At 36.0% G+C, this 23,954-nt stretch overlaps 1 protein-coding gene across 4 annotated transcripts in view; it reads left to right on the top strand.

The window, feature by feature from the left end:
- gcgrb (glucagon receptor b) overlaps positions 1-22,114 on the top strand; it is a 45,596-nt gene extending 23,482 nt beyond the window's left edge. The window contains exons 1-15 of one of the 4 annotated variants that reach the window (XM_058782902.1): positions 745-856; positions 961-1,170; positions 1,290-1,379; positions 4,989-5,085; positions 5,161-5,268; positions 6,516-6,610; positions 6,699-6,805; positions 7,901-8,060; positions 10,650-10,809; positions 11,137-11,197; positions 14,789-14,858; positions 17,210-17,298; positions 17,395-17,539; positions 17,684-17,725; positions 18,916-22,114. In XM_058782902.1, coding sequence (XP_058638885.1) covers positions 1,329-1,379; positions 4,989-5,085; positions 5,161-5,268; positions 6,516-6,610; positions 6,699-6,805; positions 7,901-8,060; positions 10,650-10,809; positions 11,137-11,197; positions 14,789-14,858; positions 17,210-17,298; positions 17,395-17,539; positions 17,684-17,725; positions 18,916-19,275 — 1,545 coding nt within the window. In that variant the 5' untranslated portion in view covers positions 745-856; positions 961-1,170; positions 1,290-1,328 and the 3' untranslated portion in view covers positions 19,276-22,114. Of the gene's footprint in view, positions 1-744; positions 1,171-1,289; positions 1,380-4,988; positions 5,086-5,160; positions 5,269-6,515; positions 6,611-6,698; positions 6,806-7,900; positions 8,061-10,649; positions 10,810-11,136; positions 11,198-14,788; positions 14,859-17,209; positions 17,299-17,394; positions 17,540-17,683; positions 17,726-18,915 lie in introns of those variants that run through there. The other 3 variants (XM_058782909.1, XM_058782918.1, XM_058782897.1) reach the window with 3 other exon arrangements.
- Positions 22,115-23,954: the final 1,840 nt, after the last annotated feature.

The raw sequence follows: 23,954 nt of genomic DNA on the forward strand, positions 1-23,954 counted from the left end.
CATAAAAATATAAATAAAAATAAATTATTTAAATAAAATGTAATTGGAAAGGAAACTATCAAAGAGAAAAAAAATAGGGAGAATCATTAAATTATGAATATTTTACTGCTATTTCAGCCCGATCTCACAGCAATTCATACATATTTTACGAGGTGGCTAATTCGTACAACCTCAATTCGTACAAATTCATACGATTTTTAAATCATACGCATTTTACGAGTTTCACAGTTCATATGAATTTGTACGAATGACCTACACCAAACCCAGCCTCTAAACTTACCCGCCACTGGGGTTTAGACAAATCGTACAAAATCATATGAATTCGTACGAATTAGCCACCTCGTAAAATACGTATGAATTGGTGGTGAGATAGCGTTGGAAATTAAATCTTTAAAGTAAAAAAAATAAAAAGTATCTACAATCTGATTCTGAGCATTTTTAAATGTATAATAATCCAGTTACAAGTACTCAATTTTTGGAATCTGATTACGTAATCCAGATTACATGTAATCAGTTACTATACCAGCAGGAAAAGTAATGGAAGTTTTAATTGCTTTTCTAGTTGTCTGTGTGCAAGTAAACATTCTTCATCGTAGGACTGAAGTAAACGCGCACAGACGGATCTGGGAGCATCACGTCCAGCAGAGAGATTGGAACAGAATGGAATTTGAAACGTTTTAGCCAAAAATGTTACCATGGTAAAGGTGTTTTTTGCAGAAACGTTTCAGATTTCGTTCCGTTCTCCGGCTTCGGAAAAACGGTCTACTGTCGCGTGGAAGGAGACGCTGGACGGAGTTGATATTTTCCACCAAAACACATTATTGTGATGTTTTCTGCTCTTGATGTGCATGTGCATGTGCGTGCGTGTGTGTGTGTGTGTAATGCCATGGCATGTTACCAAAGGAATGTCAGTGTGGGAAATCTGAGGAGTAAATCTCTTCCTCTCCGAACGCTCCGCAGGGATTCGGCCAAAATAGGAGTTTACTCATAACACGCACTCGCTGTAGGAGTCTGTTCCTGACGATAATGATCATGGCCGTTTCTGTGAGGAGAAAACAATGATGGAGGAATCAGTTTAATTCAGATGTTTAATTCATAACTCTCACAGTCTGAAAAACATCCACATCCATCTCAAGCAAACCCCCAGTGATGGATATAATGTCGCCTCAGGTGAAGAAATGACCTGAAGATCACTGAAACTAGCTAGAGACCCCACTGCATCATCATGGTAGTGAATTCAGCCCAATTAAATGTTCTTCAGAAACGTGTGTTGTGTGTGTTTTCTGTAGGTGGTGTGATGACGAGCGAGTGATGAGCCGCCGTGAGGAATGTCCGTCTGTCTGCTGCTGGTCCTCTTCACATTGACCGCAAACACTCAGGTGAAAACAACAATACTAGCTTTGACTAGACACGCTAGCGTTTAAACCTTTGAGGTTTTTATTTTATTTTAATTTTTTTTCCAGTCTCTTCTGCTCAGTAAGGCTGCATTTATTTGATCAAAAATGCATTAAAAATCTGAAATATAGCTGTTTTCTATGTGAATCCGTTGTAAAATGTAATTATTGGCTCTGATCAAAGCTATATTTTCAACATCATTACTGCATTACTGTTGTCTTCAGTGTCACATGATCTTTCAGAAATCATTCTAATATGCTGATTTGCAGAAACATTTTGGATTATTACCAATGTTGAAAACAGTTGTGCTGCCCAATATTTCTGTGGAAACTTTATTTTTCAGGATTCACAGATGAATAGAAAGTTCAAAAGGACAGCATTTATTTGAAATATAAATCTTTTGTAACATTATACATGTCTCTTATGATCAATTTATGAATAAAAATATTATTTTTTTTTTTTTTATCTTACTGACCCCAACAATTTGAGTGCTAGTGAAATGGAGTATATTTTACCTATTGCTGTCAAATTGGCTTGTTTTAAACAAAAACCTGACTAAATTTTGTTTTATTTATGCTTAAAATAAGGAGAAATATACAGTGGTGTGAAAAAGTATTGGCCCCCTTCCTGATTTTTATTTTTTTGCATGTTTGTCACACCTTAATGTTTCAGATCATCAAACAAATTTAAATATTACTCAAATATAACACAAGTAAACACAACATGCAGTTTTTAAATGAAGTTTTTTATTATGAAGGGAAAACAAAATCCAAACCCACATGGCCCTGTGTGAAAAAGTGCTTGCCCCCTCCTAATAAATCATGAAAGAACTGTGATTAACCACATTATTTTAGAAAGCTGAGTTAAATTTCACTAGCCAAACCCAGGCCTGATTACTGCCAGACCTGTTGAATCAAGAAATCACTTGAATAGAACCTGTCTGACAAAGTGAAGCATGTTTAAAGAGCAACACATCATTACGCGATCTTAAGAAATTCATAAACAGATGAGAAACAAAATAGTTTACATGTATCAGTTTGGAAAGGGTTATAAAGCCATTTCTAAGGCTTTGGAACTCCAGCAAACCATGGTCAGAGCCATTATCCACAAATGGAGAAAACTTGGAACAGTGGTGAACCTTCCCAGGAGTGACTGGCCTACCAAAATTACTCCAAGAGCACAAAGACGACTCATCCAGGAGGCCATGAAAGAACTCAGAACAACATCTAAAGAACTGCAGGCTTCACTTGCCTCAATTAAGGTCAAAAACTGGGCAAAAACAGCATCCATGGGAGAGTTCCAAGCCAAAATCCATTGCTGACCAAAAAGAACACAAAGGCTCGTCTCGCATTTGCCAAAAAATATCTTGATTATCCTCAAGACTTTTGGGCAAATATTCTGTGGACTGCTGAGACAAAAGTTGAACTTTTTGGAAGGTGTGTGTCCCGTTACATCTGGCGTAAAACCAACACAGCATTTCATAAAAAGAACATCATACCAACAGTCAAACATGGTGGTGGTAGTGTGATGGTCTGAGGCTGCTTTGCAGCTTCAGAACCTGAATGACTTTCCATAATTGATGGAATCATGAATTCTGCACTCTATCAGAAAATCCTGAAGGAGAATGTCCGGCCGTCAGTTCGTGACCTCAAGCTCAAGCGCACTTGGGTTATGAAGCAGGACAATGATTCCAAACACAGCAGCAAGTCCACCTCTGAATGTCTCAAGAAAAACAAAATTAAGGTTATGGAGTGGCCAAATCAATGTCTGGTCTTAAAGCCAATTGAAATGCTGTGGCATGACCTTAAACAGTCCATTCATGCTCGAAAACCCTCCAATGTGGCTGAATTAAAACAATTCTGCAAAGAAGAGTGGGCTAAAATTCCTCCACAGCGATTTGAAAGACTCATTGCCAGTTATTGCAAACGCTTGATTGCAGTTGTTGCTGCAAAGGGTGGCACAACCAGTTATTAGGTTTAGGGGGCAAGCACTTTTTCACACAGAGCCATGTGGGTTTGGATTTTGTTATCCCTTCATAATAAAAAACCTAATTTAAAAACTGCATGTTGTGTTTACTTGTGTTATCTTTGATTAATATTTAAATTTGTTTGATGATCTGAAACATTAAAGTGTGACAAACATGCAAAAAAATAAAAAAATCAGGAAGGGGGCCAACACTTTTTCACACCACTGTATGTTCACTGAAAATTAGTCTTTGCTTCTGAAGTAAATTAATCTTGTATTGAGGATATGTTGTTTTCTACTGGAAAGCATGAGGAAAACTCTGATTATGAACATGTTACAGTGTGTTTATCTCATGAGAGTGTTTATCAGCATACACAGATCTAATAAACGTACTTTTCATTTCTTCTGATGGAAAACTGAACAAAAGCCTCAGGTCACCATTAGGTCATTAATCTGTGTGGAGAGTCATGTTACATTTCTTCATCTGACCCACACTAAAGCATCAGCGCCTTCAGGTTTATTTGCTATGTTTGTTTGCCGTGACCTCAGAGATGTTTTGGCTCGGCTCATGTGAAATTTTCTCCTTTTGTGGACATCATTATATGAGATGTGATCAGGTTCCTTCTGTGGACGTAATTTGCCTGTTGAAGAAACAGATTTTTATTTAAGAAAGCATCATAAAATGAATTTCACCCTCTTAAAATGATCTAATCTACTTTAACATCAAAGAGGTTTTACATCTTATGGTTCTGTGCGATTAAAACGGCACAATTAGCGCAAGTCAGATCAGAAGAAAGAGGACATTTATCTCAAAGCATGGCTCAGGTATACTTTTGAGCTGTTCATGAGGTGCACGACCCGCGTTTGAGGAAGGATCTGATAAATGCAGAGCGTTCAACCGAACGCCAATTAAAATCTCGCAGATTCTTTTTTTGAAGTCTCGTATCGACATCTCTGTGAATTTTTTTTTTTCATTTTCATTCAAATAAATGTTTGATAATGAATTAGTGTCCATGTTATTAAGGAATAATCACTTGAAACAAAAAAAAAAAAAAAAACGTTTTACTGAAATAAGAAATGCAGCTTTGGAAACAGGGTTATTATAGTGAACTATATAGACATATTTATTTTAAAAAAAGAGCAAAAAAGAACAAAAAAAGAATAAAAATGACAAGAAAACCACAACAACATTACTAAAACTGTAACAGAAAATATAAAAACTGGGAACTAACTGAAATAAATCTGTTTAAGCTGAAGTACTAAAATGATCAAAACTAAAAACTAAAAAAAAAAAAATAATAATAATAATGATAAAAAATAAATAAAGCTAAATTAATTAATTATTATTATTATTCTAAAGAACAACTAAGGACTAATAAAGAAGACAAAAACACAGCAAAATTACCAAAACTTAAAATAAAATAAAAATAATAAAAGCTCAAAATATGAAACAGCACTATAATATTATATAAAGAATATTAATATAACACTGAAACAAACAAAACTAATATTATATTATATTATTATAATTGAATTATATGTTCATTTGTAGTATTGTAAAAGTGGCTCTGATCCTGTAAATATTCAGTGTGTTTAAGCTCATGTTTGAAGCGATGTGGTGTTTGTAGGTGTCTTCTGGAAAATCTCTGAAACTGCTGCAGGAGCAATGGAGGATCTACACAAATGAGTGCATCCAGAGCTTCATCAGCACGCCGCCGGCCGCAGGTCAGACTCGTGACTGCTGGGTAATGTGCGCAGTGTGTGGCACTTCAGCAGCTGACATGTCTCTGTGTGTTTCAGGGCCGGTGTGTAACAGGACGTTTGATCAGTACGTGTGTTGGCCCGATGGATCGCCGGGCACCACGGTTAACGTGTCCTGCCCTTGGTACCTGCCCTGGTACCGGAAAGGTAAGCGCTAAAAAACCCCCCAAAAAAACAAACGGAGTGAAATTTATTCTGTTATCTGTCCAAATGAAATGCATGTTAATGCCGAACTGACTGTGACAAGACAAAGATAAACTAAAGATAAAGATCAAATGCAGCGCTTCAGGACACAGCTGTATCAGCCAGAGAAATATACATAACGCATCCGTGCATTTTTAACTGCTAGAGATGGAATTAAACATACGCTGTGAGCATTTACCTCTCAGACTGCTGAAATAAATGCCTACTTTCAGCCGAATGCTGCTCTCTGACCTGCAAACGCTGCATACAGACGTTATGCATGCCATACCGGAGCCATTTAAGACATGAAGGCTTTTTAATGACAGATTCCACCAAACTACTGCTCAGCTTCAAGCTCTCAGACGCTCTTGTGAAAGCAGTTTACAGGAGTCTCTAACACGACAGGAGCACCGTCCTCCTCGCACTCTTCTCTGACTTACACCTAGAGAAATGTCCTTTGTCTCTATTAGACACAGGAATGAAATCTCCACTCTTAACAGGTTATATCAGCTCATTACCAGCTGTCGAGATGAAATCTGTCACCTAAAAACCTACAGCATGAATATTTAACACGGAAGAACATGGTAAGATTGCTGCCATGTTAGAAAAGGACAGATGTTATTACAGTTGATTTAAAAAAAGTTACTTGAAATAAAGTTAAAGTTGCCAAAGTAACACATCTTATTTTCATTTAGTTTAACTTGATATAGTAAAACAGCTAAGAATAAATACATATATGCTTACAAACAAAATGCATTTACCTGCAAATTTTCATCTTTTTTAGGAATATGGACATGATCTCCATTATTATAGTAGTATTATTTACATAGTATTTTAGTACTTACTTTTTTAATGAGCTTTTACTGTTAAGAGTTTTAATTTTAATTTTACTTTTAGACTTTATATATACTATCTACATATAACATTATTATTTTACTGTTGGTTTTAGTACTTCAGCTTATTTTATTTAAGCTAGTTGCCAAAGCAACATTTCTAATTAAGTTTTTTATCAGCTATATTTAATGTTAGTTCAGCTTTATTTCAGTTCCAAAAACAGAAACTTTTTAATAGTTTTATTTTGACAATGACAACAATGATCTCTTTAATATTCAATGTAGCGTACATGTACACTTTGTATGCAAATATTGTCATAAAAAATCAATGTAATGCTAATATGCGAGTTTTCCTGCTGTGTTTGTGTGTTTGAGCAGTTCACCAGGGGTTGGTTTACCGTGTGTGCGGCGCTGATGGCAGATGGGCTCATGGGAAAAACACCAGCGAGTGTGAGCAGGACGACCCTGGACAGGTGAGATGCTTGTTTAATGAATTTTTTGAGCGATGCCACTAACGCTCGGCTGACCCATCTCTCTCTCTCTGTGTGTGTGTGTGTGAAGAAGCAGTACGGTCAGATCCTCAGTAAGTTCAGAGCCATGTACACCGTCGGATACTCGCTGTCTCTGGCAGCACTGATTCTCGCGCTGGCCATCCTGATCAGCTTCAGGTAAACACAGCATCTACCAAACACAAGAACTGTAGATCAGCACTCACTGCAAATTACATGACGGAAATTGAAGCTAGTAACGTAATCTATTACATCACACATTTTAGGCAATATAAAATGTCGGATTACATTTTGATTACTTTTAGCCAATCACATTGATTTGAATAATAATCTTGTATCATATTGATATAAAAATAGAAAGAGAAAGGAAATGTATTCCATTCTTTGTTATCAACAACATGCAGGGAATTAAACATGATATTATGCCAGGGTTTCCTGAACTGGGACTTTGCAAATGAACTGTGGATGGTTTATGAGTTGATGGAAGGATTATTTTTAAACATGTTATAAAATAAAAAAAAATTAAAAATAATTAAAGTTAAATAAAAATAAACTAAACACAAAGATCGTAGTTATTTATTTAAAGTATTTTATTCTCAATTTTCAGTTTAATTATAGCTGCCTGACTATTGGCTGACCTCTGTGTGTGTACTTCCACAAAACACAAGTGTCTTTTAATTATCTTTTTTTAGAATCAAAAAGAAGAGTTAGTGAAAATCAATGAATTATGAATAATGTACTGCCATTTTGTTGTTAATATTCATCTAAATTAATCCTTACTGGTTGAATGATCTTCCTAATCCTATCCGGACAGCCGAAACAACTGAAAACTCATCTCCCCCATGAACACTTAACAGCATCCAGCTGACTTCTTAAAAAATAAATATGCGTAAAAAAACATCCCTCCTCCTTTCAGCTTGTACTATTCTGGACAATGATGAAGCTGTATTGCTAGCACTTCTCGTGTTATTGCCTAATGATAAATTGCTTGTTGTATTCCTCATTTCTTTGGACTTTGGATAAAAGCTTCTGCTAAATGAATAAAAGTTTCTGCTAAATGAATAAAAGTAAATGCAATCAATCAAAAACCTATTAAGTAATCATATAGTCAATAAAAAGTAACTGTAATCTGATTACAGGTGTTCTAAAATGTAATATTATCTAACTGCGAGTGTTTGATTGGTGCAGTCTGATTACGTAATCTCCATTACATGTGCTGATCACACCGTAATGGTCTGGTTTTCCCATGCACAGGAAGCTGCACTGCATGAGGAACAACATCCACATGAATCTGTTCGGCTCCTTCATCCTGCGCGCCGCCTCCATCCTCGTCAAAGACGCGCTGCTGGATCAGATGAACAGCGCTCAGAGCGGCCCGCATCACTTCCAGGGGCAGCGCTGGGTCAGCGCTCAGGTACACGTCACACTAAAGCTCTTCCGCTCAGAGTCGTTCTGTAAATGACATTGTTTCCTGGCAGACTGTTGACTTAAATTGTGTAAAGATGGCCAATCAGATCGGATCTTGCTGGTTTGCAGTATGCATCAGATCGGGGGCAGGCGATATACCAGCCAAATACTGCCAACTGAACTATATGTATAACTGATAACAAGTTGAAAAAGTGGAAGACCAAATCCAAATGTGAAACTGTCCAAATAAATATATGATAGATGTAAGTCAAAGCAAATGCTTATCATAGTCAATTAAACAAGAAAATCTGATTGATTGATTGATTGATTGATTGATTGAAAAAACAATGCTAAGCAGATAATTCGTATTTAGTAAGATAAATTTGGTAAAAAAAAAAAAAATTAAAAAAAGAAAAGAAAAAGAATAGTTTTATTGCAAAGTATGTGATCTGTTAAAATACTAACTTTATATACCAGATGATAATAATAATAAATACATACATACTGTACATACATGCATGCATACATACCAGCTATCACCAATTTCCCATAACAGTGATTAGAAGGCAACTGCAAAATAAAATAAAATGTGTTTCAGGCTGACATTTGAAGAATTAAATAATTTTCACTTAATCACTTGATTTGATTGATTGATTGATACAAAAACAATGCTAAGCAGGTAATTCATATTTATAGTAAGATAAAGTTGGTCAATTTTGTAAAAAAAATATATATATATATATATATTGCAAAGTATGTGATCTGTTAAAATACTAACTTTATATACCTGATGATGATGATGATGATGATGATAATAATCATACATACATACATACCAGATATCACCAATTTTCCATAACAGTGATTAGAAGGCAACTGGAAAATTATTTTATTTTATTTTAGTGTTTCAGGCTGACATTTGAATAATTTACCTGATTTTTTTTTAAGGTTGTTATTTTATTTCTTCCAGTTGCTTTCTAATCACTATTGTGGAAAATGAGTTGGTCTGATATATAAACTGGTATAAAATTAATGATATCTGTTATGTAGTTTTAGGAATAGAATAGAATAGAATAGAATAGAATAAGGCTGCAGCTAATGATTTAATGATTAACAATTAATTCAAGTAATCAGATGAAAAGCTAAACATCATGGGTTTTGTAAATCATTTTTATATTTTATGAATTACAAAACGATTATCTATTATTAAAAAAAGTTATTCCACATCCTGCTCAACATTGTGCTCTAAACAATATGCAATTTGAGGACTGTGAAAATAAATATAGTGAATTTATTTATTTAAAGGCAATACAATTCACTGTCGATCCTTTTGATTATTATTGATTTTATTGATTAGTTATTGCAGCCCATCAGAGGCGGACAAAGTGCACAACTTCCTTACTTGAGTGAAAGTACAGATACTACTGGTCAAATACTACTCCACTACAAGTGAAAGTTGTGAAGACAGATTTTCACTTAAGTGAAAGTACGGAAGTACATGTTTTTAAAAGTACTTGAGTATCAAAAGTAAAAAGTATATGCATTGTCGTATTGTTGTATATTTACAATACCATATGCCACTAATGCAACCTACTGAATACACTGATTAGCTTGTATTATCTTTGGAATTAAGAGCTTTTATGTTACAAAACATATTAAAAGGGAACAACTGAATGAAGATAATCATCTTTATTTTTATCTAACACTCCTACAGCTACATTGAACTCATTTTAATACTTGTTTAAAAGTTACAAAGTTCTTTTTCAAAGAGATATTGAAGTCTATGATATGGTTCATTTTAGGCAAACAAAGCAAACATTGAAAAGAAAACAAACTATAGGTTACTATAGTGAGATAATAGTAAATTTGTGGATACTGTGATTTTACTGCAAATACCATAGTTATGGTTACTATAGTAAAAACATGGTTAATTTTCCAAAGGGCTTTAATGAGTTAACACATGCCTTTTTAGAGCGCTTTTAGCTGTTCAGTAGCGCACGTTTACATTAGTTTAGTGGGGTAGATCCCGAGGTTGCCAGATTTGCGTAAAAAAATCAGCCAAATGTCCATTCAAAGCTAGGCGGAACACTGCAGGCTTAGAAATACTTTAACACTTGGCAACACAGGAAGGTCCTGGCAGATCGCAGGCCAGATTTTCGCAGAAAAAAAGGGTTCAGTGAATCTGAAGATGCACTCATTGTAAAAACTGCGACATATAACGACTTTCTACTTGTGGACCTTGATATAAATAAGGTTGAGTAAAAAGTACGATATTTGTCTTTCAAATGTAGTGAAGTTGAAGTTGCAAGTTTTCAGAAATAATAATACTCGAGTAAAGTACAGATACTCAAAAAGTGTACTTAAGTACAATACTCAAGTAAATTTACTTTGTTACTGTCCACCTCTGCAGCCAATAAAAGTAATTCCATAAAAGTAATTCAACTTAGTAATATCCATTATATATCCATTCATTTTCCATCTGTTATAATGCAATATTATGATGCACTTTTTGGCCTATATCACATCAGACGGTCTGTGATTGGTCGGTAGGCGTCTTCAGAGGCTGATTTTGTATATTGGTGCATGTGTTCCTCAGACGGTGAGTGGTTGCCGTGCTGCGATGGTGATGATGCAGTACAGCGTCATGGCCAACAACTACTGGCTGCTGGTGGAGGGCCTGTATCTGCACAGCCTGCTGGTCATCACTGTCTTCTCTGAGAGGAACTACTTCTACATTTACCTCTGCATCGGCTGGGGTGCGTGAGCCTTCAGCACGCAATCATGCAGAATTACATCCTTTCAGAATCTTTTTTGTCTGGGAGTGTTTTTGTAATAATTGAAGTCTGATCTGTTCGGAATTAGCACAAAGAAATGCCATAAAACAACACTCATTTTCACGCTCACCGCGTGTCGTTTGAGGAAATGTTCAGCCCACCCTGAGCCGTTTGAAGCGTTTCTGACGTTAGGTTCAGAAGGCTGACTTTGAAGAAGTTTAAGAAGTCAGCTCAAAATCACTAATGAGCTGAAGAAGCGTTTGATTGGCAGACTGACAGTCCGGTGACTTTGTCTCTCTTGTGTTGCAGGTGCGCCGCTCATATTTGTGCTGCCGTGGATGACAGTCAAATACCTGTATGAAAATGAAGAGTATGTTTCCTTTGCTTTACCTTTAACTAACAATGGCTCCAAGAAGTGCTTGGAAACCTGCATCACACTTAAAACTGTCATTGCACTAGATGCCAAACATTTTTTACTCGGTGTCTTTGAATCAGCTGGTGTTCTGTTGATTTTAGTGTTTTTAAATGTCTTTTTGTCAAGTGTTGACTTGCTTTATTTGGGTTTCTTGAAAATAAATGCCACTTAGGTTCATATTTAGTATGTAATGCAGTGACATTCAGGTTTTATTTTGTGACTGAAATGTCCAAATACATTTTTGGAGTTACTGTATGTAAGCATGCATAGTGTCCTGATTTATAAAAATATTTTTATTAGATAACTTACACTGGAAAAAAATGTGAATGTTCATGTGTATATATATGTGTATATATAATATAATATAATATAATATAATATTTTATTATTTATATAGAAAATTAGTCAACTAAATTTGTTTATTTAAAAGTAGCTAAAATAAATTGATTGCAACCACTTACCTTAAAAGAAATTAATAAATTCAATGAATCATTTTTTTCAGTGTAAGTTTTAGTATTCATGACAGCAAGATTATTATTGTTAACTGAAACTAAAACCATTAAAAAACATTTATGTTCCTTGAAATAAAAATAAATAAAATATTAAAGATTATCTAAATATAGTACATGTATAATAAAGATAAAATATTAAACAAATAAACTATGTATTTATGTATGTTAGTGCTGTTAAATGATTAATCACGATTAATTGCATCCAAAATAAGTTTTTGTTTGCATAATATATGTATGTGCTGTGTATATTTATTATGTATATATAAATACACACACATGCATGTATACATTTCAGAAAAATGTTAAGTTTATATATTAAATATATTTATTTATAATATAAATTATATGAATATAAATATAGACATTTAAATATTTTCAAAATATATACTGCATATGTGTATGTATTTATATATTCATAATAAATATACACAGAACACACACATGTATTATGCAAACAAAAACGTTTATTTTGGATGCGATTAATCGTGATTAATCATTCAACAGCACTAATATATATGATTTCTGTACGTAATAATAATAATAATAATAATTGTATTAGAATAATTCTATATAATAATTGTACATATAAATATAAATATATAAAATATTCCACATCCTGCCCAGTTTTGTCCTCCAAACAATGTACGATTTGAGGCCTATCAGAGCAAATATAGTGAATTTAACCCTAAAACGCATCTAATACATGAAACCCTGCAGGAGCTGTACAGTAAATCCTGATATGCTGACGGATATGGAATGAGTTTGTGTGGGATCGGCACAGATAAAGGAGGATAAAAGCATTGGACAGTGAGACTATTAGCTCTTTATGAGCTGTTCATATCTCTGATCTCCCCAAACGGTCATGTTCTGACTGAAAGCAGGTGAAAAGAGTTATAAAGCGGCCCATTGCTCTTAAATAATACACACTGATATGAGAAACTCTTACACGTGTCTGAACCGGTGTGATCTCTTTAGTATTCATGGATATTTGTGTTTAAAGGGCAGTTGGTTTTAGTCATTGTATTGATAAGTTCTGGCCTAATGTAGACCTGACGAGCCTCGGGTGACTTTAGACACGCCCCCTCTCCCTCTGCACCAATCAGGTGGTCTCGTGATGATGATGATGAGTTGGCGGTTGAGTAAAAGATTGTCTGAAGGCACTGCTGTTTCTATCTCATCACGTCTGTATTTGGTTTTTCTTCTTCCCTCCCTGCGGTAAAGCAGAGAATATAATTCCCTCTTTTTTATATGCCTTTCTGTTTATTGTTTGAGTTTAATTTGATTCTTCAGTGGCACAACATATTTCATAACCCACGGCTGAGTTTGTATAAGTTTTAGTTTCCTTTTGGTTTTCTTCTTTGTTGTGGACTGTGACAGCATTAATGCATTTATAACTTTTAAAAGTGCAAGATTTAAAGAGAGAAAAAATCAAGTTTAGTGCCAATTAAGGTCGATTACAATTGAAAATTGTTGACTACTTGGCTGCTGGTGGATAATTGTTGAAAATTGTTGTGGCACATTGTTGTTTCAATTAATGTCGACTTTCCCCCCTTTTCTTTGAAAAGTTAAACTCTGTAAAATGTGGTTTACAGTAAGGCACAATGGAAGTGAATGGGGAACATCCATCAACCTGCTCAGCAATAACAAGAGTATAGCCACATGACATGCACAATGTGTTAGCATGATTTTAGTCTGATCATTTTTTTGTGTAAAGTTAATTACACAACTCTGTTGCAATGAAGATGCAATGTCATTAACCATGAAACATTTAAACAGATTTAAACTATATTACAGCTCAGATGCACAAATATGTTTTAACAGATTAATAATTACAAGTACATCTAATAAATGGACGCACGTTTTATAAAATTGCATGCTTTTAAATCGTACAATTGAAGTTAATTTATAAAGCACATTTAAAAACAAATGCTTTGCCTAAGTGATATACAATCAAGAAAAATACAATAAATGCAGAACAGAAAAAGTTAAATAACCTATTTACTAAAACTAATAAAACAACTAATAGAACAAGAATAAGGGAAAAGTCAAATGGAGGAAAAATGAGTTGTACAATCAAGAAAATTAGATTATAACAGACTAATAAAACAGTATAAAACTCAATTATATTATTTTGTTATTTCATTTTTTATTTTATCACCATAATCCCACAAATGCTGTTTTCTGTTTGGTAATAATGAATAGACATGAAGTTCTGCTGTACACAAAGACTTTCACATGACTTCACGTACCATTCAGTCTAGATTTGACAGACTTCTAAATAAATTGCCATTTATAAAGTCTTTCTTGAACTGAATAAATGAGAGTCCTGGTGAGGGATTATCAAACAACACAGAGCTCAAACGCTTCCAGTCCTGCATGTCTACAGGACATTCAGAACCATTTGTGAAGGTTTAGACATTTATATTGGACAAAAATGTTCAAATAACTCTGGAAACTAACGAGATCACAGTTTGAACAGATGTTCACAGGTGTGTGAGTGGGATTTATTATAACAATAACAAAGCAGATCATTGCCATGGTAACGCTTAATTAAAGACACATGCTTCTTTTACTTAGACAATTAATCAGTGCTCAGTTTAGGAAAAACAGAAACACACTCACACACACCTTCAAGTCGATATGAAGTCTAAACTCACTCTGTTTACTTGTTTCTTGACATACTGTCAACTATTTCTCAGTAATCTTTCATCAAAATACAATAAAACTCGCTCTGCTTCTGGAAGGGCTTTCTTTCTCACTATACGATCAATTCTTGATTAATAAAATAAAATCCTGCACTTCAGATTTATGTTGTTTCTCATTAAATGTGATATTTTATTCTGAAATATGTCACATAGTGTAACTGTATATGAAAAATGGCTTGCAAAAAAGCTTTCCAGGTTGACTTTAAACACAGAATTGAATTCCTTGTGTCACCAGTGTTATGAAAAAATGAATGATGCGTTAGGTTTTTAACTGTTTGACACAGTTTTCATGTTTAAATGGATGGATTATGATATTTTGTCATATGCAGATGCTGGGAAAGGAATATCAACATGGGCTATTGGTGGATCATCCGTTCTCCCATTCTGTTTGCGTATCTGGTAAGAGACTCACACACAGATTTAAGGCCTGTTATCATTCACACGGTATCGTTCTTCTGTTATGAATGCGCAATGAAGTTACGTCATCTCCCACTTTAAATGGATCATCGGATGCCCATTTTCCACAAATTGATATGATTCTTTAGGGTCTTAATGAAAAGTCTGTAACATAGTTTGTTTAAAATTTCTCAATGGTAGTGTAAAAAAAAACACCTTTTTTAAACCTTTCAAAAACAGCTCTTTTCAGAGCAAGCCGTTTTGTAGCATTTTCCTTTAAATGTTAATGAGCTCTGCTGACTACGCCCCTCTCTTCCGAGCCACTCTCTGAGAGACTGTTTACTTTAGCCGCATTCATCATGAAACTTGCTAATTAGCACATTATTAGGAAAGGTGATTTGCAAAGATTCATTAAAAACCCTTATACTCACTTCTTCTGTAGATGAAGCTGGATCACGAATGATTCGTGCGAACATAGACGCATTTAGGTATATCAGGGGGCACATTCCCTTCAAAAACAAATGTAATCCACTGCGTCTTCAGCGGCTCAGATGTCAGGACAGGAGTAAATGACATCTGCTATATTCATTATTACATCCAACAGCTTAATCTGAGACATCTTGTCTTCCCCTGCACCGGAGTTGACACAATGGCGGACAGCTCTCAGCTCACTCAGGGCGGGTCTAAGTTAAGACGGCCTTGTCAATCAACTATCGTGGGAGGGAGCGGCCTGTGCAGAACTATGTCATTCTGACAGGAATATAAGAACAGCCTGATTTGAGAAAGGGAATTTTAAAATAAAAAAAAACATTGGGTGGATTTTTATCATTTTATTATAGGATGGATGTGTACACACACTTCCAACACACATTTATGTTCAAACAACTTGTAAAGTGAATTTTGCATCCGATGACCCCTTTAAATGTTTATGCCGATTCCTTGACGTGAACAGACCATTACAACTCATCTCATTCAATCCATTTCAAACTGAACCCAGCTAATAATTTTTGGTTCCCAAGAACGTCCCCTGTTGGTCCCCTGTTAAAGTTTTCTTAACGTAAATAGAATGTTCCCTTTAGGTTAGGGAAACCTTCTGGGTAGGGTATAAAAATAATACTAAAATTAACCTACAGGGAATGTTCCGTGAACACTCTCTCTAGGTTATAAAAATAAAACTTAAAAATAACCTGCAGGGAACGTTATCTTTAGGTTATTAAAAAAAAAGAACCTACAGGGAATATTCCTAGAACGTTCTTATTTGGTTCCCAAAACAATAACCAAATGGGAACCATATGAGAACGTCAGGGGAACGTTCTGTGTTTGTTGGGAAAGAACCACAGCCTCGAATGACAACGAAACTGTTCGTCACTCATCTACACAGAAGATCCTGTGTGTGTTGCATATGGATGGGCTGGAGTATTGAGATTCAAGCAGTCTCTAATATGATTCTGCATTCGCTCGCTCATGTTATCCAAGGGTGTGTTCGTTCAGCGAGCGCCTCGGGCTCAGGAACACTTTATGACCTCCGCTCGTCACTGAGCGTTTGTTCTGCGCACTCATCGACGCATAGAAAAATGCTCTGGGGGCTTTACAAAACAATAAAGACAATCACAACAGAAATTGTGGTTCTACACAAACTAAATTATTTATTTCAAGAGTCCCATTTGTACTGCTCTTGTACCATGTTCTGATATAAAAACTGCTTCAGACACCAGACTTTTGAGCGATATGTGAATCTATGATTTCTGTTTTCAGAAAAGTATTTGGAAAACAATGTTGATATAATTTGGCTAATGAAGGATGCAGAATTAAATGCACCTTCAGTCATTATTTATTTTATTTTTTGCTGTTTTGGAGTATTTAAGCCTTAATTCAATCTGTGCATTCAAGCTTTTCATATATTAAGTGTACATTGAAAAATGTTCAAAAAATCTATACAACAAATCATCAGCTGTTCAAAACTGAATTTGTCAGATCTCAATTCCATTTCTCTTGTGTCTTGTGGTGTTTGTGCAGATCAATTCAATTATCTAAACTCAGTAAGAATCAAATGTAAGAGAAATCCATCAGTTTGATGGTATAACAGTGGTTTGTTTTACTCACTTATTGATTTGTGTTTATCACAATAATTCTGGTCAGGTTTGAGAAGTTTCGTAGAACAGAATGGAAGCATTATAAAGTCAAAATAGAGAGATCACATTAATGTCTATGTGAGGATTGTGATAATGCGTTACGCTTTGACATGTCATCATGTACGGTAATGAAACAGAGATATTGTGGTCATTTGAATGACACGCATCACATCAGTCCCAGAGATTATAACCTCTCTCTCTCTTTCTTTCCTTCTGGAATAGATTAATTTCATTATATTCATTCGTATAATAAAGATTCTGATGTCCAAGCTGAAGGCGCATCAGATGAGATACACCGACTACAAGTTCAGGTAAACACCGCCTTTTTTTTTTTTTTTTTCATGCAAGCAGAGCTCATGCTCTCATTAAATGTGTGTTTCTCTCTCTCTCTTGTTCGTTCTTCTCAGGCTGGCCAAGTCTACGCTCACACTGATTCCTCTGCTGGGAATTCACGCCATCCTCTTCACCTTCGTCATCGATGAGTCTGTGTCAAAGGAGTCTCTTCTGAGGCTGATCCGCCTCTTCTACGACCTCCTGTTCAGCTCCTTCCAGGTCAGAGGGCAAAGGTCACCCGCGCACCATCATCAGATCATATCAATCAGATTGCTTAAAGAGATGCTCTCTGAATGGATTGTATCTGCTGTGAGATGATAACAGATGGTTGAGGTTCATGTGTGTTGTTGTCTGGTATCACAGGGTCTGCTCGTGGCTATCCTTTACTGCTTCGTCAACAAAGAGGTGAGAGATATGTCTCTTTTTTGAAAAGCATTACTTAAAATCACAGCTACACATAATCTATAGCAACTATAAGTAGCAGCTCTCAACTAGTTTTACCTATAAAACCCAGTTGTACGTTGGACTTGATCAGTGACCTAAGACCATTGTTATTTTAGCATCAGTATTATAGATTAGACATTTTCTTGCGACCTTACATGAAGTATTATGACAAAATGCATTATGAAGAAGAATTGGACCTGTTCTGCAGGTGCAGTCAATTTATGAGATTAATAGTACACTTTTACTCAGAACTCACTTCAAACCACCATCGAGTGTTTGTAATAACTTCCTTTTGTGATCACATGTGGAATTTGGTCGTTTACTGTTGTTAAAATATGCTATTTATAGCCTTTTATATCGCTGCACATATGAGCATTTCAGATGTACACATTCAACTCAAGAAAATCACATACAAATATCCTATCATAATCGTGTGTTTATTATCTTATATAATCTATAGTGGCTGTTGTCAAGTTTATTTCTGCTGTGTAAAAGCCTTATCGTGTATGCTCTGCTGAAACTCACCTTGTTTGTGATATTACAACCGCCTCTCCGTTCTTAAGTTGCCAGGTATACATTCCAAGTATATACACATTAGTAAAAGGATCTATTTTAATTTTTATTTGTCTATATACACCTTGGGCAGCCGTGGTACATTATAAAAGTAGCCCAAAAAACTGCAACCCACGGCTCTGTAATTTGTGCCGTTACCCTGGCAACACTGGTTCGCTGTACCCTCATCACACAATGATAGATAACCTTCCGCGCTGCGATGATGGGAAGAAGTTTGGGTCAAACCTTATCAAACGATTCATTTGCATTAAAAAAATATTAACGTGTACATTTTTTGATTAATCGCATGCGTTAAAAGGCAGTAGGTATTAACATAATAGGCAGTATATGAAAATGTATAATTTTAGAAAACACAAAATTATTATAAAAAATTTAACTCCATGACAGAGGAAATTTGCACCAATATACAGTACTGAAATCATCCTTGTGGAGCCTCGCATGTTGAGCATGAACATGTGCCCTTTTTTCATATTTATTGCATTTGATGCATTTTTCACCTTTTTATTTAATTTTGGTCGTATCGCTCTTGCTGTGAATAGTCCTGTGACTCAATAGTCTCTGTTTCTTTGGCTCTCCAGGTCCAGAGCGAGATGCTGAAGAAGTGGAAGAGGTGGAAACTAGGCAAGGACATTGAGGAAGAGTACCGACACACCCACAGCCAGACGCCCCATGCCAAAAGTGGCAGCATGGTCCCGGTGATGACCCACGAATGCCCCGAAACCCCAGAGCTGGCGGCCATGGCCTCGGCAGAGTCCCAGCGTCTGGTGACGGGCCTTCAGAACGGAGTGAGCCGGACCCGGGGCCGCGCGAGGCTGCAGTTGACCTCCGAGCCACAGGAGGGCGCTAGTAACTGCAGCTCTCTGACAGAAGACATTTGTTTGGAAGAGCGTCCCCTCAACAGTGAGTGCTCAGCCGCAGTGACAGAAACCAATGTTTGAGGAATGTGACGCTGACGGCTGATTTTAACACTAATGGATCAATGGAGATGATGTTACATTCCAAACAGGCCACTATCATGAGAAAGCATGGAGATGTGGATCTAGTAACCTTTAAAAAGAAACCGCAGTTATCTCCTGAGTTGGTAAATTACCAAATAGTATTATTTATTGGTGCCTTCTTAAGGTGTGGGCACATTTAACGCTGCTTGGCAAAATTTTGCAGCTGAAATCCAGTTATTAAAAGTGCTGGGGAAAGTTACTTATAAAAGTAATGCATTACAATATTGTGTTACTCCCTAAAAAAGTTATTTTTTGGAAAGTAATGTGTTAGGCTGTGCTGGGCTTGTTTGTTTGTTTTTATTATGAAAAAAAAGGCAAATGTAAAAGCCCTTTTAAACCAAAAGTGAAATGAGTAAGCTTCAGGCTAAAGGAAATGTAAATTCACATCTATACAACAGAGGGCGCAGCTCAAACAAACCTTTCTGCTCTGCTGTAATTCTGGATTGCATGAAGAATAGGAAGCAGCAGAAGAAAGTTCGACACTTTTCAGCGATTAAAAAAAAGCTAAACACAAATATTTATCTAAAGTAATTTTTTCTTATTAGTATGGGTTTTAAATTGGGTCATCGGAGGGCAGCAGATTAAATACATTACAATACAGTACATGATATCTGTGTTATTTAACATTTAATTATTGCAGGTTTGCGGCATATTGTGAGTTTGTATTTCACGGCTTTATTCATTTTGAGGAATACTGAATCTGCTTTTGTGCAAGTGTGATGAGTAAATGCATGCTCACATTTAGTCGAGAACTGGGTTACTTATTTGATAAAGTAACCCAGATATTTTTTTGTAAATTAAAAAGTAAAGCATTACTTTACTAGCGACTTGGGAAAAGTAATCTGACTGCGTTAACTTGCGTTACTCGTAATGTGTCTTACCTCCAACACTGGTCATTAAAATAGGAATCCACATGAGTGTGAAAAAGTTGCGCAGATGTCACCTTATATTCAAGTAGTTCACATTTAATTGCTGCGTCGTCCAACAGAAAGCTGCTTAGTTTGAATGTGTCTTCTGTGTGAGCTGTGCTTCATACGTCGTTACACTGTTGACAACAGACAATGGACTTTTTTTTTTTTTTTGGCTGGGTTTTTGGCTTTGGCCAATTATATTTACTTTTATGCACTTAGCAGATGCTCGTTCCTATTGAGAGAAGCAGAGAGGGTGAAGAGTCTGGAAAACGTCTTCATGCCTCACTGTGAAGGAACGGCAAGGCACTGCTCATTCAATACCAATGAAAACACTTGGTTATTTACCCACTCAGGAGTTAAAAACCCCTTTCATTGTGTTGCCCTTTAAGAAATGCTCACCAAAACATCTCACACTGGCAGATAAGATGTGAGCATCCATAATTCAGTTCCATTTCTACTGAACACTAACCACGGACATAAGAAAAGGAAACTCATCGCTTGCTCAACATCAAAACACCTGAGCTTGATGTTTCCTGTGGAGTGTTCGGTTGGTATCGTGACCAGGTGCTTTAATAAATGGTGTCAAATTCAAGCAGATCCTCAGTGGAAGCTTTTAAAGTGACACTGGCTATATGTCTATCCACGCACATCACTGGAGTGCCATTCAGACTACCCACAATTCATTGGGACAAAAAAAAAAACAGCTCAACTGAGAGCTCAGGAATGATCTTTATGGTTCTTATGTGAGGCTTTTTGCATTGTGCAGGATCTCTAACAGTGTTCCATTACTTAAACATGACATGCTTAATCATTCTGTATTTGGGTGAAAATTGTGTTTTTCAGCGCAAGACAGAAACAGTCTCTCTGTTCATGATGCATTATTTACCGAAGCAAACCACAAGGTACGAGAGGTTATGTTATGAATATACATTGATAATAATGATGATTATTATTATTATTAATTACCGGTATTGCTTTTATAGAAGAAATACTACCTAATAAGGATGCAAAATCATATTTTAGTGTCACATGCCATCTTCTGGCTTGAAGATGTAGTCCATGATATAACAGAATGTTGCTATGCACCAAATACGCAGAAATGCAGTGAGTAAGCAGGTGTTTTGTATCATAGCTGTTTTTATATAGAAGATTTATATAATGTATTGACTAATCAGAAGCCAAAATTGTTTCTTCAGTTTATTAGAATCAGTTAAAATGATGCTAATCATTTCAATTTTTATGCTTATAAGGTTGACACTGAAAAGATGAAGTTGATTTAGTTAAAACCCAACCACTAAATCTCAAGTGACTGTGTATCTACGACCAAGCTTCAGTAACATATTAATAATGCATCATAAACACAGAGCTTCGTATGGAGTCCTGGACGTCATGTGATTGTAATCTGCGTCATTTGAATGTTTTTTTTTTTTTGTGCTTTGTGGAAAGCATTTGTATGGAAGAGTTAAACTGTGGTACATGTGTAAATCAATTTTGTTATTGCCTGCGAGAACAAGAAGTAAAGAGGGAGCAAAAAAGATGTTGAAACCAAAAGGAAAATTGTAAAAATAAAACTCCCCGAGTCTGGTTGTTTAGTCTGTTGTGGATGGCTTTGATTTACTGTAGCCTGATGACTGTTTCTTATGGAGATCTCTGGGAACTCGTTGAAGCCACTGTGGACCACTGCGGCTCCATTAATCACTCACAACACACACTCGGCCATTATTACCACTGCAAACATCCAAATATCACCCATCATGCATTGATTGGCCAAGAACAAAGCAGCTTGATCAAAAGTGTTAAGTGAATGTGCAAATGTGCAGTAATCAAAGAGAGCCTGTTTGTTTGTGTGTGTATCTATCTATATCTATTAGGGGCGTAACTGTACGCGTACTGAACCGAATGGTCCATGGGCAAATTCCAAATGGAAATGATCATCCCTATTCCCTTGGAGTGGGGACTTTGGAGTGAGCAGGGCACGTGCGTGCCATTATGTAGTCGTTTGGAATGCACTTGGCAAAGGGACAGAGACGTAATTTCATCATTATCTGCAGCTGGGATGTTCCCGTGACAACGCAGCACGGTGTGCATCAGTGGATGTCACTGTTTTAATGGCATAGCATAAATGTATTTTTAGTGTTGTTAGCATAACTGTTGCACATGAACATACATTTTATATTTTTAAAACTTTTTTTTTTTTTTGCTATTGTACTGTAATATATAAAAACTAATATGTATAAAACTTTTAAAAATATAAAATGCATATTTTTTTATGCCAGTGTCTGTCAGCAAATCTGCTGACACACACCGTGCTGTGTTGTCACGGGAACATCCCAGCTGCAGATAATGATGAAATTACGTCTCTCCCTTTGCCAAGTGCATTCCAAACGACTACATAATGGCACGCACGTGCCCTGCTCACTCCAAAGTCCCCACTCCAAGGGGATAGGGATGATCACTTCCATTTGGAATTTGAACCGGTTCGGTTCAGTACACGTACCGTTATGCCCTGTACGTATGTATGTAGGTATGTACGTAGGTAGGTAGGTACGTCTGTCTGTCTGTACATCTGTCTGTACGTCTGATGGTCTGTCTTTACATCTGTCTGTCTGTCTGTACGTCTGTCTGTCTGTCTGTATGTACGTCTGTCTGTCTGTCTGTATGTACGTCTGTCTGTACGTCTGTCTGTCTGTATGTACGTCTGTCTGTACGTACACTTTGTATGTAATAAAGGCCTGCCCAAGTGAGGGATGTACCTATTATTCCTCTTTAATTAATTCTGTTCTCAGGTCATTTGCTGTAAGCACATTTCCTCTCTCTCTTTATGATGCAGTAATTTCCGTTAATGAGGCCGCTATTTCATGTATGTTTCAGCGTACTGCTCGAGCATATGGTCTGATCAAAGCCCTCTCCCATCACCGAGCCAGACCTCACGTCCTGACAAGCGTTTCGCAAGCCCGCCGTCATCATTTCCACAGCATTTCTTTTACAGCCCTGAATGGATCATTTGACGGTGAATGACTCTGAGATTGTAATTGTGTGTCATTTTCAAAAGAATATATATTCTGATATATTCCCTCGTGCAGTCAGACTGCGGCTGCGGACACGGCTCAGATCCTTCACTTCATTTACCGCGGTGCTTGACATTAGCACACCTGATTTCAAATGGTCCTGTTGCAATGGAAGCTACAGCGCTGTGCAGTTTAACAGAGCATTTCTGTAGTCAAGCAAAGAGGTTCAAAACATCTGAAATCTTCTTAACATGAAACTTTGAACACAAACTTCAGACTTAGCAGTGCCTCTCTTGGTTATTCAGCTTTTGTTGTCATATACAGTAGTTAATGAATTTTACTTTAGCCTTTTATGATAAATATGATGATTTATCTTGGGGATTTCGCAGCTAACAGGGAAGGTTGTCTCACTCTCTCTTTAAGTTATATAAATGTTAGGAAAAATACATTCTAAATTATGGAAAGTTCTTATAACTTTTAATATTTGATATATGTTGTCTTAATGTTGAGAAAGCGTCCTTATGTTGTTTGTGCTTGATGAACATTCTAAGAAACGTTTTATTTTATTTTTCATTTATTTATTTTTTAAAATCTTTAAAAAACATTAATGTTCTTAGAAATTGTAATATAAATGTTCAAATAATGTTAGTGGAATGTAAGATACATTTTTGCAACCTGTATATAACATTAAAATCACAAG

This window comes from Onychostoma macrolepis, chromosome 01, assembly GCF_012432095.1.
Source record: "Onychostoma macrolepis isolate SWU-2019 chromosome 01, ASM1243209v1, whole genome shotgun sequence".
In the NCBI taxonomy this organism is placed as follows: Eukaryota; Metazoa; Chordata; class Actinopteri; order Cypriniformes; family Cyprinidae; genus Onychostoma; species Onychostoma macrolepis.